Raw genomic sequence first — 16,196 nt, 5'->3', positions numbered from 1 at the left:
TCAGTGTGTGTTAGAAGCATCATTTTCTTTTCATTCTCAGCCTGTTACCTAGCTTGGCCAGACTAAAAAGAGGTGGGCAAATGAGTCGGGAGAATATTGTCCCATGATGTGCTAGGAGATGAATCCCTAGGTTGGAAGGCAGTCAAAATACAGTGGCCACAACAGCAGATTCGAGCATACCGATTGTGAAAATGGCATGGGACCAGGCAATGTTTTGTTCTGTTTACATGAAGTCACCTTGAGTCCAGAGAACAACACAAACAAATGGGTATGGTCAGTGTCTGTTTCACAAACCTGGCTGTTAAACCAAAATTGGTTTTTGTGTGTCTGGTACTTTGTAGATTGTTAGTTGATGTCAAATCTATTGATTCATGGTGCCTCCAGGTATGTTACAGTGTAGAACTGCTGCATAGCTGTAATTGTAATGCCAGGCCTTCTGCAGTAAGTGCTGAGGGGGCTCCAAGTTCCAGTCTTTAGATGAGTAGTCAAGGGCAAACTATTAGTGCCACCTAGGAACCTTCTATAGATTCTAGTATACTAGTCAATTAAACCCTTAAAAGGTTGGTGCTAAGGAGCTCAGGTGGTGCCAACAGCGTTCAGCTGCTGGCAAGTTAACCTAAAGGTCTGTGGTTCTAATCTACCCGGTGCATATACAGGAGAAAAGACATAGCCATCTGCTCCCATAAAGATTACAGCCTAGGAAATCCTATGGGCTAGTTCTACTGTCATACAGGGTCAATAGGACTTGGCATACAAAACAAGGTTGGTGCTATTCAGGCCATTTTAAAGGTGAAAAACAGTTTCTGAGTTAAGTCAACATTTCCTCAAGGTCACACACTACAAAATATGTAACCCCCATTTTTTCTCCAATGCTGTTTATCGTTTTAAGAAAAAGAATTATCCAAAATGCCAACAAATTCATATCACTTTCACAGTTGCTCAACTGGATAAATTCTAGATAATTTTCTAACAAGCAAAAAGCATGAACCGTTAACCATATAACCTGAAACCACCCCCCACCCACCACCCCCCCGTTCTATTAATTGACTTGATACACAATAGGTTGTGGCAAAGAGGCAAGTACCTGTCACCTGCTCAGGCTAAACAAGGGCCCATGGGTGCTTTTGCTCTGACCTGCATTGCCTCTTAAGCATGATCTCAGGAGCTGGCGTAAGGACTTCACTCAGGATGGCAACTGAGCGTTACACTATTCAAGTCACTAAATTCTAACATTTCCTTTGAACATAAACCTTTCTTTCTGTGTGGTGGGGAAATTTTGGCTACCCTTAACAGATTAAGCAGTTTGTGTTTGTGTAATACCTACCTACTGAAGTCCATGTTTACTGGCCCAGTTCCATGGGAAGAAATTAAGACAACCTGATAGGATTTGGTTCAATAAAAAAAATTTTCTTAAATGTGAGGCCACCAGGAGGTACTTTAGGGAAAAAATGAAACATTTACAGAATACAAGTCTCTGCCAAGACTGCTGCCCAGAGTTGAAAAATAAAGTTAATTTGAACCTTGAAGATTTTCTTCAAATTAAAGAATTGAGGCAATTAAGGGAGGAATTATTCACTGATAGAGTTTGCAGAAGTTTTGTCCCCAAAGTTGATTAAAAGTCACAAATGACACCTAAATAAACCTCTTTGGTATCAAAATCAGTAGTTAAAACAGAATTAGCAGATGAGGAACAGTAGTTAAAACAGAAATAAGCAGGTGAGGAAATCAGTACTAGAACCATTATTCCATTAGAAGTGGCTACTGAAAGGTTTAACCGAGACACTAAAAGTGAAGCAGAGTTCACCAGAGTATAAAAGGTGAAGGCTGGCTGTCCAAACGTTGAAGCTCAAAATCTCCTGTAGTAGATTATAGTTTTTTTTTTTTAATATGCAGCTAAATCAATCTGGGAAATAGTTTGAACTTTTGTTCAGTTTTTTTTTTTTTAACGAAGATGCCCATAGCACACAGGAGACAATGCCCAGGTTTAAGGCCTAAATAAATGTGTGTTTTTTTTTGTTAAACTCTTCAGTTTTCCTACATTACCCTAAATAAGTAACGTGTTAGGCTATAGCGATACCCAAACTCCAGTTCTAAAAGGAAAGTTGAAAGACTGTAGCCTAAATCTCACTGAATTACATGAAAATCTGAACGAGTTTCTGAAAAATTGCAAAGTTGAGTGCATAGGGACAGCTTGAGGTTAAGAGTCTTCCAGACTAGCCTCTCTGTACACTATTGTTTTCCTGAAGAGGCAAGTACCAAATGATTACTGAAAGTCAGAGAAACTAATATTCTATTCTCAAGTTTCTTTGACTTTGAAAACATTTGAAAAATGAGATTTCTTATGCCTTTTTAAGAGAATTTTATTTGAGTGGTTCTTACAAAGATTGTTGCAATATGAAAGTCATTGTTTTGATAGAAATATCAAGCTGTCTTGTCAAACACACTGAAGTAACCCAAAAATATATTTCAGAGCTCACAGAGCTTAAAAAGAGCAAAGATTATATGCAACCAGACAAAACCTATTTCTGCATTTCCTGTTTCCTGCTCGGACTGCTTTGCTCACCAGACTGTCACTGAACATTTGAGGAAATGCAGGGATCATTTTGTTTGGAGTCTTAGACACACCAGAACACACAGTATTTACAAAAAAAAAAAAAAAACTTTTACAGATACATTAATTGAAAAGTTACCATCAAGAAATATTTTGAAAATCTCCCTTTCTTGCCAATTGATCAGAACGCAAGATGAGATGTTAAACAGCCCTTTAGCTGTCTTCAATTTTCATACACTAGATAGGTATTCCAGAAAACTTATCTTGCTAATCCATTAGCCAAATACCAACATTAGTGAAATGTAACTGCTGTGTAAAAAGTTAGGCTTCTGAAACATTAAAAACATTACATCCCTGTCTGCCTTTTTACAGAAAGCAAATTTGTTCTCCTAAAGCTATTAATTCCTACAGACCCATAATGTAATTCTTGTAAATGTACATTTAAAAGGCAGAACAAGAAAACAGCTTTGTATACAGTGGGATTTACTAGTTAGGGAGAATGAGCACACTGCATTCCTGTTAACATTTTTATTTTTTCAAAGTAACAGGAATTGTATACAAATGACAGTAGACCCTTGCCTCTTTATTTTTATCTAAATAAAAGATAACTCAAGGTGAATTCTCAAGAAAGAAAAAAAGCTATGTACATAAGGGACTATATTTTCCTTCATCGTCTACTTGGAACCAGTAGTTGTGTTGCTGTCATAGAATCAGGAAAGAGGTTGTGGTAAGTTGGAAGAGGTACATATGCTGCTGTTATCATTTTACCTGTTGAAAGAAACACATGTAGTGGATTAGTGTCTTCACTTAATTTTAGACTCTTATTAACAATTACTCAGATAAAAAGACCAAACTCACCAGCAAACCACCTGCCATGCAACGCATTGACAGCAGCAATAGCTGCAGCAATTGACGGGCACTTCACATATACATTGCCCTAAAATTCAAAACAGAAAAAAAAAGAGGTTAAGGACATTGCTATGTAGCTACAAGATGGATTAGGATATAAGTTTACTCATCAAGAGTTCTCTAGAAAAACACAGTGCTGTATCGCCACAAAATAATTAACATACGTGTTTTACAGGCTGATAAATACACCTAATTTTTTACTGAAAAGATGATTTATATTCCAAAAGTCTTTTCCAGAATAGCTGTTCTCTTTACTTTGGAAGCATCCAAACAGTAAATTAAGACACCAGGATTTTATGGCAAGCTTTGAACGTTACCAGCAATGGCTACAGGATAATCTGGTAAAAACTTAAATCATTCTGAAACTATCTTTATTTAGGGGGATTTATTTAACAACTATGTTAAATGTTCTTTCAGGAAAAAACTCTTGACGAAAGACAGTGGTCATAACGTACTATAAATACATGTTAAGATTATTAAGACATAAAAAAGCATAACATCATCCTATCTTTGTTCATTAAAAAAGAGAAAATACCTGAGCTGAATTTTTGTCAACATAAATATGAATAACTCCTCCATGTTTATTACATTCTTCAATCACATCATCCTTAATTTCTGTATCCCATCCAACTTCTTCTTCTCTGTAAGAAAGTATTGAACCCTATTAAACATTCAAATGTATTAACAGACAAAACCATCCCACCAAACATCTACTTCACTCAAACTTATCCACTCAGAATGATGAATCCCAAGGCTCCATGTATGGTAAACCATAAACTAATATAAAACCAATGAGAAGATTTTGGATTACTAAATGGTATTCTAATCATTGGCTGGGCACTGGGAAAAAATTATTCCTAATTCACACCATGCGCTCATCAATAAAGAAAAATTTAAAATACTTTTCCACTATTACACTGACAAGAGTTCAATATTGCAAAGACAAGAACTGGTGAGACGATAAACTGATGATGGAAGTATCATGAAAAACTACTTAGGAATAAAGAGAACACAAAATCTGAATAGCTTTTAATTCAACTCCAACCCTACAAATGTAACCAAAAATAATTAGCAATGTACATAAAGTTTACACTAAAAGGACTAAAACTGCTGCACTGTCTTAATTATGATATATTGGGAATTATCTAGTTAACTTAGAAAAGATGACTATTTCAGCTTTCATGATATACTTTTTTGAGTTTTACCAAAGACTGTTACTTACGTTTGAGGGTTAAACATGTTTGAGAGTTGGAAACACTGTGTTGCAAGTGGTTGAACAGAGGCAGCTGCAGCTAAAGCTGAAGCTAAAAAAAACAAACAAAAAAAAGAAATTACTTTCATAGAAAATACAACAGAGTATCCCTGATAAATAAAACAAAACAAAGCACTAAACCTACCGCAAGTGTGAAACTAGGGTTGTTTCACCAATTTTTCTCATTTAATAATGCTTATCAAAGTACATTATAGTACCCCACTGTAGTTGCCAGAAAACTGAGGCAACCTAAAATTTGGCAACGATTATCATTGAGGGTTGTACCACAGGAATAATGCAACTGATATCACTAAATTGCACACGTGAAAAAAGATGAATTGGTGAATTTGTTATGTATGATTTTGCAACAATTAAAATTATCCCCCTGCCCTTGAAGGGGGGTAAAAAAAAAAAAAAAAAACCAGAGGCAAGCTATTATTGTAAAAGGTCAATGGTTAAGAAATTTGGGAGTTCTTTATTTAGAAGGGAAACCCTGGTGGCGCAGTAGATGAGTGCTACAGCTGCTAACCAAAGTTCAACAATTCAAATCCACCAAGCACTCTTTGGAAACCCTGTGGGCAGTTCTACTCTGCCCTGTTACAAGTTGGAACTGACTCAACAGCAATGGGTTTGACTTTATTTTCGATTTTATTTAGAAAGGAAATTAAATTTGACAGATGGTGATCTGAATCCATTTGATTATATTAAGTATGAAAACAAATCAATCCAGAATGGCAAAGAATAAAATGGTAGACTGATTCTGTAGTACTGCTGGAGTTTACACCTTAGTAACAGTGGGGATGGGAGATACACAATCCTTTAAAAATGTCACTTAAGTCTATATACTTTTGCACTTATGTTTCTGCCCAGGAATATACCGGAGCCTATTTTAAAATCTTTTATAATTACTTATATTTAAAATGATTAAGTTATTAAAGTAAGATGCATAAAAATCATTCAAGCATGTAAGAGTCAATATCCTAGAAAAACATGAAATCAAAATTTTAAGAAGGATTAGGTCCATTTTAGTGCAATATAAGAAACACTGAAAGTAGTAGTATATTATCAATAAAATCACTGTGAAAATTCAAAAGAACTACTGGACATATTAATATTTAGGAGCAACAAAATACAGAAAACAGTAGTTTAAGTTTTAAGGTATAACATTTTCCAAGATAGTTGCTCCATTGCTTTTATATGAATTATAAAAACATTACCAGTAGCTGATACAAAACTCACCGTAATCATATTATATGACCAAATTTCATTCCAATACACAACATGGCTAAGGATAAAACAGTGCATTAGATATTATGGTAATTAAAATGAATGATCATATGAGGAAGTATCCGTAAGTGGAAGTCTTCCACTGAATAAGAATTAGACTTGTGCATGAAATACAGCGTAACAGAATGCTTGTTTCTGATAGAATTACAAGTTCCTTTAGTGTCTTTGTATTTTCCTTCAATTAGCCTTTTTTTCTTTCATGCAGCTTAATTTTAAATTAACACAAAAATGCTGAAATGGATGATATCATGGGGAAAGTTAAAGATGCAACAGTGCATGCATTACGATTACAAAACAAGGAATACTATTCTGTGACTTATCAAATAGAAGTACGCTGTAAAAAACACTAGAAGATCATAACAAAACAACTGGGAAGGACTTAAATTTTTCAGTTTTTCAAATGTACAACGATTATGAATTACTAATGCTGAAAATTTAAAGAAATGTACAACAAAAATATTTGGGCTCAACCTAAATCATGGTAATACACAATGAGTTCATCATCTAACAGGAAAAATCTTTTTCTACTTTCTTATCAAAAACAGCAGTGAGTACAGTAATCTCATTTGCTAGAAAAATACAAATATGTGTAGGTACTTCCTATCAACTACCACAATAGACTTTATATATATATACAATTGTATCTCTAAAATATGGACACCAAATTTGCTCAAGAGGAAGAACCTCTTGTCAAGTGGCAGACATTTACCTGGTATTAAAAGCAAAAAATTATAGCCTACTTTATAAATTATTTCAATGTTTAAAATATGCATGCACTTTAGGACTGGACAATCCCCCTCACTGCTTAGTTCTACTTATACAAATCACTGGAGCCAGAGGACCACTTCATAACAAAAAAAGTCAGTTATAGACCACGATTCCTCATCTCGCAGTAAGTTCAATACTCACTGACATCTACTAAAATATTTCATCTTCTGATTTTTATATAAAACATAGTAATATGAACATACAGATAAATATGAAACAAGTACAAGATTGAAAATAATTCTAAGCAAACTAAAGCAAAAAAAAAAAAAGCATGGAAATTTCCGTTTGTTTTGCCTACGTAATTTTCATTTGACTTGTATTAGCCCTTTCGAAATAGAATTTACAAAAAATCTTACTATGTATATACACTGTATAATGTAAGCCAATATGCCCAAATTTGGTCCAAAATAAAAACTATAATAAAAATAAACAACTATATCTTGCTACTTTAAGTCTACTTCAAAGGCAAATAAAAAAGGATAAACAGTTCAACTCACCTTCAGTCTGCTGGGAAAGTCTTGTTTGCAAATCTATAACAAAAGAGAATTCTACAGCTCAGTGCAGGAACAATGAAGAGCCTCAACTAACAGGGTAAATGTCAGGAAAGCATTAATAAAAGAGGACTACAGTAGCAGGGTTTATCAAAAGGAACTTAGTAAAACCTGGCAGCAAAACCACCTTCCCCATTCCTCATTGAGAAGGCTTTGGGGCCTTTTTTTAATCCTCTTACCCTAGGAAACTTTCTTATGCCTGTCCTTCCTATAGCTCCTGGTCCTCCACATCTCAAGGGTTATCCTACTACACTACTTTTCAGTTGGGCATAATGGGAAATGGGGAAAGGGGATCACACCGGTCAGAAAAAGCACAAAAAACCCTGACCTTGAGAATTCAATTCCAAGTACTTGGGAAATGCAACTATTTATTTTTCCATCAATGGCAATAAACATAAAAATGCTTTTTAAGTTTATATTCAAATTGTTAAGTACTGTAACAGTATACATCAAACAGCTGTGAACACTGTCATGTCTACCAAGTAGTAAGTCTTCCAAATACGAGAAACACCAACCGTGTGTGTATGTGTGCGCGCACGCACATTTGTGTATATATATGTATTTTTTAAGTGCCTTAAAATTTTAATTTGTCATATCTAACCCAGAAGATGGTAACATTATGATTCCCTAGCCTAGTCTGGAAATTTAGAGGCAAATAAAGTCCATGGGGATGTTCTCTGTATATAATATATAAAGTCCAAGAAAAATATAAGCATCTAGTATTAAAATAGAACAAGAATTTTTATCAATATATTTTCTCATACTATCATTAAAATTTCTACATTATAAGGCATCATTAACAGTGCTGTTAAGAAGAAGCAATAGCCAACTCTGAATAGTCAAGAAAATAACCATGTATTTATGTCAAAATGCTCTAAGTAGATGTCTAAAAGTTTCAAAAATGCACAACTAACAAATTAGGTTCAACAGCTAATATTCTTTAAAATGCGATTCAACTGCCAACACTTTATTACCATTTGGGTTTCTTCCTGAGGTAACAAAATGATCACAAAAATGGGCAAAAAATCTTAAAGGATCTGCAGCCCAAGTTATATTGTGATATAAGAATACCTGGGTCCTACGTGCTCAAAATTGGCATCTCAGGGAGCTGAAGAAATGTAACTGATGTATACTGAAGGAACTTGAAGATAGGACCATAGGACCACTGTCAAGAAACGTTAAATTATAACACAATTTGTCTTTTTTTTTTTCTCCTAAAACGGGAAAAAATGTATAGGTATCAGAAAACCATGGCATTTTAAAGATCCATCAATCCCTATCCATATTCAAAAATGACTGATTTAGGATGTTTGTCACAAACAAGGAAATAAAGCATGAGTTTCATAAAGATAAGGACTCCAACCATAGTTTCTCTCAGAACGGGCTAACAGGATAAAAAATGTGGATGCATTCAATAAAACGAGAGCTTTAATGTATTTAGGGGACAGGGCCTCGCACACATAACTCAGCAATTTATTTCAAAAAGGAACATGTGTACGGTTTTAATGTTAACCATCTGGAGAAAATGGAAATGAACATTCATTTGTATAAATTTTCAGCTAAAAAGCTAAGTGTTTACCACTAACACAGTAGCAATTTATGAGAAGTCTAAGAAGCAGAATTTTGAAAATCATTGTAATAAACATTCTAAACAAGCTTTGTAACAAGTACATAAACACTAAAGAGTCATGGCTACATTCAGCAATCAATATGGATCTTGAGATTTCAGTTAATCAGAACCAGTCAAACTCAACGTAATTAAACTACACAATGCCCAGGGAGGTGAGGAGTCATACATCATAGAAGAAATGGCCGACTGTAGCACCAGCATTTAAGACTCAAAAATCTTCAATTAATGGGAAATAATGTTGATGAAGAACAAATCAACATATTTGCTACAGCGTCCAGAGTAGGACACACTGTTTAGAAATGATGCTTATACATCACTGTGTCAATTGCCTGAAGGCAGGGACCAAATCATTCCAACAGCCCCTAGAGCAATACCTGGAATATGACTACTAATCAAGCATTTTCTCAATTATTCAAAGAATGACCTAAACAATGGGAAGCAATACAGGGAGATAGTTTTCAGGTGAAAGAATAACTTTCAAACCATAAAAATAAAGTATATTTCTGGAAGTGATGAATTTCCTTTAAGGTCTTCAATTATAGCAAGTAGCATTCTTAAGACTATCTGATCACTTTAAAGAAATTAAATATCTAATATCTAGTTTCAGAAGGCAAAATAAATAAGCTATTAAAGGGATAATTTAGAGACACTTGGGAGCTCCAAAAAGAAAAAAATTTAAAGCAGAGTGTTTTGTTAAATATGTGGAGCTCTGGTGGCACAATGATTTGGCTAGCTGCTGCTAACCAAAAGGTCCGCAGTTCACATCTCCCAGGCGGCTCCTCAGAAACCCTACGGGGCAGTTCTACTCTGTCCTACGGTGTCTCTACAAGTTGGAATTGACTTGACGGCTATAGGTCTGTTTTTTTTTTTTCAAATATAGAAATGCCTTTATGGTTATTTTTCTTTTCATAAGGATATATCAGGATAGCTTTGCCAAAAATTCTAGAAAATATCTAGATATAAGACTTCAAGATAAATGATATAATTTGATGGTATGCGTAACAAACCAAAGGCAGGTTTTCTACAGGTACTTATACACTTTGGGATACTCACTGAGCACTGAATGCCCCATCCCTCTTAATAATAATGTATAATTTAAAATTAGAAATGATCTTCTCCTTTAGTAGGTAACTTAACTTTCTTAAGACAATGAGTTTATTTAAAAGGAAATCATGAAATAAGCACGTGGACCTTTTTGTATGTTCAGACACTGTACAGCAATCACCATGGGCTTAAGTATTTTATAATTTCTGTTATAGCATCTCAAAAAAAAAAAGGACCAAATTGTATTAGAAATTGCCATACTTTCTTACAATAAATATCTCCTGCAACCCAAGTTCCAAAAGACAGACACATGGTTCCTCTAAGGTTTTCTAAAACCAAAATTAAAATCCTTTCCTATCTCCTAAATTTGGGTTAATGTCAAGGTTTCTAAAATTAAAATGCATGTAATTTATTTAAGCCATAAGAGATGGGGAGATAATCTGTTTTATAAACTGAGCCCCCTGTCACATAATTTTAATAAACTATTTCAATTCTCCTCTTCCTGCTCTCCAGGGAGTTCATTCCTTTAATTAAAAACTCCTATGTGCTATTTAGCAAAGCAGTTTTCTCTGCACTTGTGCAGAGAATAAACCTTACAAAGAAACATTTTTACTTTGGAACCATATTCGCCTTTAAGTATTATCTAGTCCTGGTCCTCAAAAGTGGTATATTTAAAGAGCTCTAGATTTATGTCAACTTCAATTACCCTGACAGTTTATTACAATTAGTGGTTAACCCTTTTTTATATCTCCCCTACCTTACCCAAACTCTAGAAATTTACAGGCTAAAAGTACTTGATGAATTGAATTCTCAGTAAGTCCTTTCAAAAGCAAAAATTTGGCAAATTTTCGAATTAGATGAAAAACAATGATTTCGAATTAGAAAAGATTCAATTCCTACCTGCCACAGCACCAAAGGCCAAAGAACCACTCATTTGCAGAGCCTGTTGTGCTGCTGGCGGAATCTGCAAACCTGTACCTGTAAAAGATAAAATGTCTAAGTTCTTAACTATGTTAAGAGCAGAAAAATTAAGTTTTCTGGGTGCTTAATACCTAGGTCATCTTACTACAAATAAAACTACAGGGAGACGGGGGGGCAGCGGGTAAAAAGTGGAAGTAAGTTTATTCTTAAAAACAGGGACCTAAACATTATAGAAAGCAAAAAGAAGTGTCGGTTAATCTGTGGTACTTAAAACACATCACCGGAAAATAGATATTACAACTTTAAGCAAAGCAACGTTGTCTATGAAAATAATACATGCTGCCCAAGATAAGGAAAAACCTTTTTTCATTCCCTAGTTTGCACAGTTGCATTCTTCCTCATCACCAACCAAATCCGTAATAAATCATTCACAACACCTGGCAAAACTTACCCTCTGCAAGTCTTGCCATCAATTGGAGACGACCAGTTGTTCCCAAGTCAATTCCAGTCCTTTCCAGTTCATCACTGTCCAAAAATGAACTAGCACTGGAAGCATCAGTGCGTTCAGTAACATGACCAACTTTCATTGGCCTTCCAGCTAGTTCAAATCCATTAAGCTGTTCCAATGCCTTTTTGGCACATTCTGAATCAGAAAACTATTTAAGTCAGACAGGAGGAAGGAAAGTAAGGTGTATTAGTTTACGTATCTATGTAAGGTAAGAAAAACATTTATTTGTTAAGTCTGCTATATTTAATAATTACTACTGGGTGGACAGCAAAGCAAAAATTTTGTTCCCAATACATGTCAAATTTCAAACTATAAGTAACATAACCTACACGATCATATCACAAAATATAGATTTGTTGATGAGGGGAATTAAATCGTAGAAGATAACCAAATAATAACTTATCTTCATTTTTTGGAATGTACACCAACAAAATGCAAAAACTACTACTTCAAGTATCAATATATTTTTTAATGTGCTGGGACAAACTGAAATGGGGCTTTTCTCACCAATGTAAAAATTCAGAAAAGTAAAAAGTTTATTCAGATGTGATTTCTAACACAAAACTACTGAGTCGTGTTTTATTTAGTGTCAATAAAATCGCTAAAATTCTTTTAATTCCAGGATGCCCATAGAAAAAAATAAATCTGTAATTCACACAACTCTGGCTTTAAAGGAAAAAAGAAACAGTATCCCACCCATTCCACAGCTTAATCTGTCATCAGAATGTGTAATGGTTTAATTGTTTTTCAGTTGAGATGGGAACTGCAGACAGTTATTACAAAACAGAATATATAAAAACACATACACAAATGCACCACGTAAATTTATACAGCCTAGCTTTGTGTATGTTGTTGTTATGTGCTGTCAAGTTGATTCCAACTCATAGTAACCCTCTTATGACAGAGTAGAACTGCTCCACAAGGTTTTCTGGGTTGTAACCTTTATAGGAGCAGATTGCCAGGTCTTTCTCCTGCAGAACTACCTGCTGGGTGGGTTCAAGCCCCCAACCTATCAGTTAGCAACCAAGCACTTAAGTGTTACACCACCAGGGCTCCTGTTTAGCTATATTTACAAGTCCAGAAAAGCTCTGTATATAGATCACAACATACAGTCACAGTAGATTATACTAACAGTTGATTTTAACATATTATAACAAAATGCTCTGTGAAATACGCCCTCATCCTTTTGGCAACATTTACAGTCTCAATGAAAATATGTCCATTGACCACACATGCAAGCACTCACCCTCCTCATACAACATAAAATACTAAATACTTTTGGTAAGTAAGTAAAATAGTCAATGTAATATAAATCACATATGAATGTTCAGTTTTAATTTTAAACATCCTCCCTGATTGCAATCATTTTTTTAAAAATAAAGAACCACCACACTATAAAGTTACCACAGAAAGAAAAGTGCTGTTGACATGGTTTTATAAATAATTGTTTTCTTTCACCAATACACTGAGGTAAAAAAAAAAAATGTAGGTAACGGTTATTAACTAGTAATTTAAAACAGGTTCTCTATCACTACAGAAACAGGCTTATGTTTTACTGAAATTTGGATACAAAACAATTCTAATTTCCTGGTTCAAACAGAGACCTGTATTTTTAACAAAGAATATTTTCTATTTCCAGATGTAAGATCGTATATTTGCAAAGTTGCTGTCATATTATATTTGCATTGCTTTTAAAAAGAGTGTATCTCACAATTATTCCAGCTGAAACCTCATTCCCTAACCTGGACTGGGCTACCATGGTTAGCCACAAACACATTTAATAAGGCAGTTCTCATCTTGGTTGTGAGGTACATACATATAAAAATGATTTTAAATAAATTTCTTCATTAAGAAAAACAAGACCTTCATTCAATTGATAAACGTATCACAATGGAGTTAAAAGACTGGTGTAAAACTTAATCATATGAAGAGCTGGCCAACCAAATTAACCATATATAAAAACATGGATAACAGTAAAATAAACTTTCAGGTTTGGTGGGCACTTAATACAGCTACTAGGTAGTAAAGAATTAACTTTATCCAGAGAGGTCGGCCTTTGTCCCAGGTGTCTAAGACATCAGTGTCATGATGGACCCCCACAACTGATGTTTGTCTTAACAGGGTGACTTACAGTGGGCCCCTGGATAGTTTTTAGTAACTACATGAGTCAAGAAGGGGGCCTGCCAGGCTAACCATGTGATTTAGAAATTTGAAGTTAGCCTGACCTCATGCAAGGGGAAGGGGGCAGGAATTCAATCACACAGCTAATGATTCAATCGATCATCGGTGAGTTTTCCTGATAGATGACATACCTGGACGTGAAGAGAGGATGACCCCTCCCTGTAGACTCAGATTTTCAAATCTGGGACCCTCCCAGACTTCACCCTACGAGTCTCTTTTTAGCTGGTCTGATTTGTAGTTCTTTTGCTATAAGAAAACTGTAATTGTAACTATAGTGCTTTCAATGAGTTCTGTGAGTCATTCTAGCAAATTGTTGATCCTTAGGGCATAGTGGGAACCCTGAATCTACAGCCAGTTGGTCAGAAGTAAGTGGCTCTGGGAACCTCTCAAAGCTGTATATTCAGTAAAGGTAGTCTTGTGGAAATCTGCCCTTAACCTGTGAAGTTAGACCTAACTCTGGGTAGTTGGTATCAGGTGTCATTTGCAGCTACTAACTACAAACTAATTTCAATGACTTGAAAATATTAACCACAATCAGTAATCAAGGCAATTTGACTATACTGCTTAAAAGGTTTTTAAATCACAATGTTAATCCTTTAATTGTTTACCGTAATAAATCCGTATCCCTTGGATCGACCTGTTTCACTATCCATCATGAGCTGGATACTTTCAATCTAAAATAGAAAAACATTATTTAAGCCAGAAGAAGGAGATATATGATTTGAAAAATCAAGAAAAACCTCGTAACAATAAAGATGCTTCCCTTAACAGCAAAAAATTTAAAACTTGCCCCAATCCCTCCTCCCAAAATAATCTTGTAAAGTCCTGAAACTTCCCCAGCAAGAAGTTATACATGGGGGAGCAGGAAAAATTTTGAACAATTTTAGTCTTTTGCCTCAATAACAATCTCTGGGTATCAAAAGTCCTTTATAAAGAAATACAATCAGGAGTCAGAAAAAGAATCAACATCCTTGTTCCTTTCCATTATCCTAAAAACACCAAACATAAATTTTCAACTATACTGTTGTTAAGATGCCGTTGAGTTGATCCCAACTCATAACGACCCTACAGGACAGATCAGAACTACCCCATAGGGTTTCCTGGGCTGTAAACTTTAACTTCATTTTTTAAAATTATGTTTTAGATTAACATTTACAGAGCAAATTAGTTTCTCATTTTCTCACTAAATAATTAGTATACATATTGTTTGTGACACTGGTTGCCAACCCAGCAACAGGTCAACATTCTTCCCCTCTCAATCCATTTCCATTTGTTCACCTTTCCTGTCCCCTCCCTTCCTTCTTATCCTTGCCCCTTGGCTGGTGTGCCCATTTAGTCTCATATACATGGTTGAGCTATGTATATTACTGTTTGTTTTATTGGCTTGTCTAATCTTTGGCTAAACCTCAGCAGTGACTTCAGTACTGAGTTAAAATGGTATGTAGGGCCATACTCTTAGGGTTTCTCTGGTCTCTGTCAGACCTGTAAGTCTGGTCTTTTAGGCTGTCATCTTTATGGGAACAGATTGCCAGGTCTTTCTCCTGCAGAGGTACTAGGTTAGGTTTTAACTGCCAACCTTTTGGCTAGCAACCAAGCAATACCACTGTATCACCAGGGCTCCTGCTCAATTATACCAGGCTAGAAATTAGAAAAATGTTAGGATTAGAGTAACCAAAATTGACATTGGATGTGGCGATGGCTGCACCACTCTGAATACACTAAAAACCACTCAACTGTACTTTAACTGAGTGAACTGTATGATTTGTAAGAAATCTCAATAAAGTTATTAAAAAAAAAAACTTGAAGAAAACATGAAAAACTAAAGTAGAGCACCCATATATTGTATTTCTTTACCTTTTGATGGTTACAAAGTACATTTATATTGTGGTTAACAGACCAACCTCTACAATTGTGGTTTGTGCACCCTTTGTATGTAGACCATGTTTCTAATTAATAAATAAGCACCTGAACCTTATAACTAATACCCTAACTCAAACCATGACTGACACTTGATGGGGTAAGAAAGGTACTGAGTGGAGTAGTGAAAGAAAATTGTAAAAGTATGTGCAATGGATTGGCAGTAAATAAAGTACATCAAAAACCAAGTTTTTTATTTGCTGCCACACAATCAATCCTTTAGAGTACAACCTACTACTTATATCTATTCTAAAATGTCTAAAGACCAACTAGACAGAAATAGAGACACTTTAATTCCTTAATTTAATCATTATAAGAAAAGTTGCTCTACATACTCTGAAAACTTCAATTAAGTCTCCCAAGAAACCCCAGAAGTTCTTACTCCAAACATACTGAACTTTTTTGCTAATATATATTTAAAAAAAATTCTATTGTAGTAAAACATGTACCTAAAAATTTGACCTTTTTTAACCATTTTTAAGTGCACAGTTTAGTAAATTACATAGTGATTGATTCTAACCATTATGTATTTCACTGCAGCATTACACTAACACTTTAACCCATCTACAAATGATATCTTCTAAATTCAGACCTATCTTAATCTAGGCTGTCAGAAAAATCCTACCAAGCCACCCTCTCCTCTCGTAGTAATTAATCTCACAGAAACATGACAAAAC

The 16,196-nt window shown here is 34.8% G+C and overlaps 1 protein-coding gene across 10 annotated transcripts in view; it reads right to left on the bottom strand.

Moving 5' to 3' along the window:
• Positions 1–2,554: 2,554 nt before the first annotated feature.
• Positions 2,555–16,196, bottom strand: part of RBM39 (RNA binding motif protein 39) — a 28,539-nt gene continuing 14,897 nt past the window's right edge. For 9 of the 10 annotated variants that reach the window (XM_049869043.1, XM_049869037.1, XM_049869038.1 and 6 more), the window contains 8 exons: positions 14,211–14,276; positions 11,365–11,569; positions 10,893–10,970; positions 7,265–7,315; positions 4,683–4,764; positions 3,996–4,101; positions 3,410–3,488; positions 2,555–3,319 (listed from right to left, as the gene is read on the bottom strand). In XM_049869043.1, the coding sequence (XP_049725000.1) occupies positions 3,219–3,319; positions 3,410–3,488; positions 3,996–4,101; positions 4,683–4,764; positions 7,265–7,315; positions 10,893–10,970; positions 11,365–11,569; positions 14,211–14,276 (768 nt within the window). In that variant the 3' untranslated portion in view covers positions 2,555–3,218. The remainder of the gene's footprint in view (positions 3,320–3,409; positions 3,489–3,995; positions 4,102–4,682; positions 4,765–7,264; positions 7,316–10,892; positions 10,971–11,364; positions 11,570–14,210; positions 14,277–16,196) is intronic. The other variant, XM_049869042.1, reaches the window with a different exon arrangement.

Source organism: Elephas maximus, chromosome 25 (assembly GCF_024166365.1).
Source record: "Elephas maximus indicus isolate mEleMax1 chromosome 25, mEleMax1 primary haplotype, whole genome shotgun sequence".
NCBI classification, from domain to species: Eukaryota; Metazoa; Chordata; class Mammalia; order Proboscidea; family Elephantidae; genus Elephas; species Elephas maximus.
The sequence above is the reverse complement of the archived record's forward strand: the minus strand, read 5'-3'. Positions and strand labels throughout refer to the sequence as shown.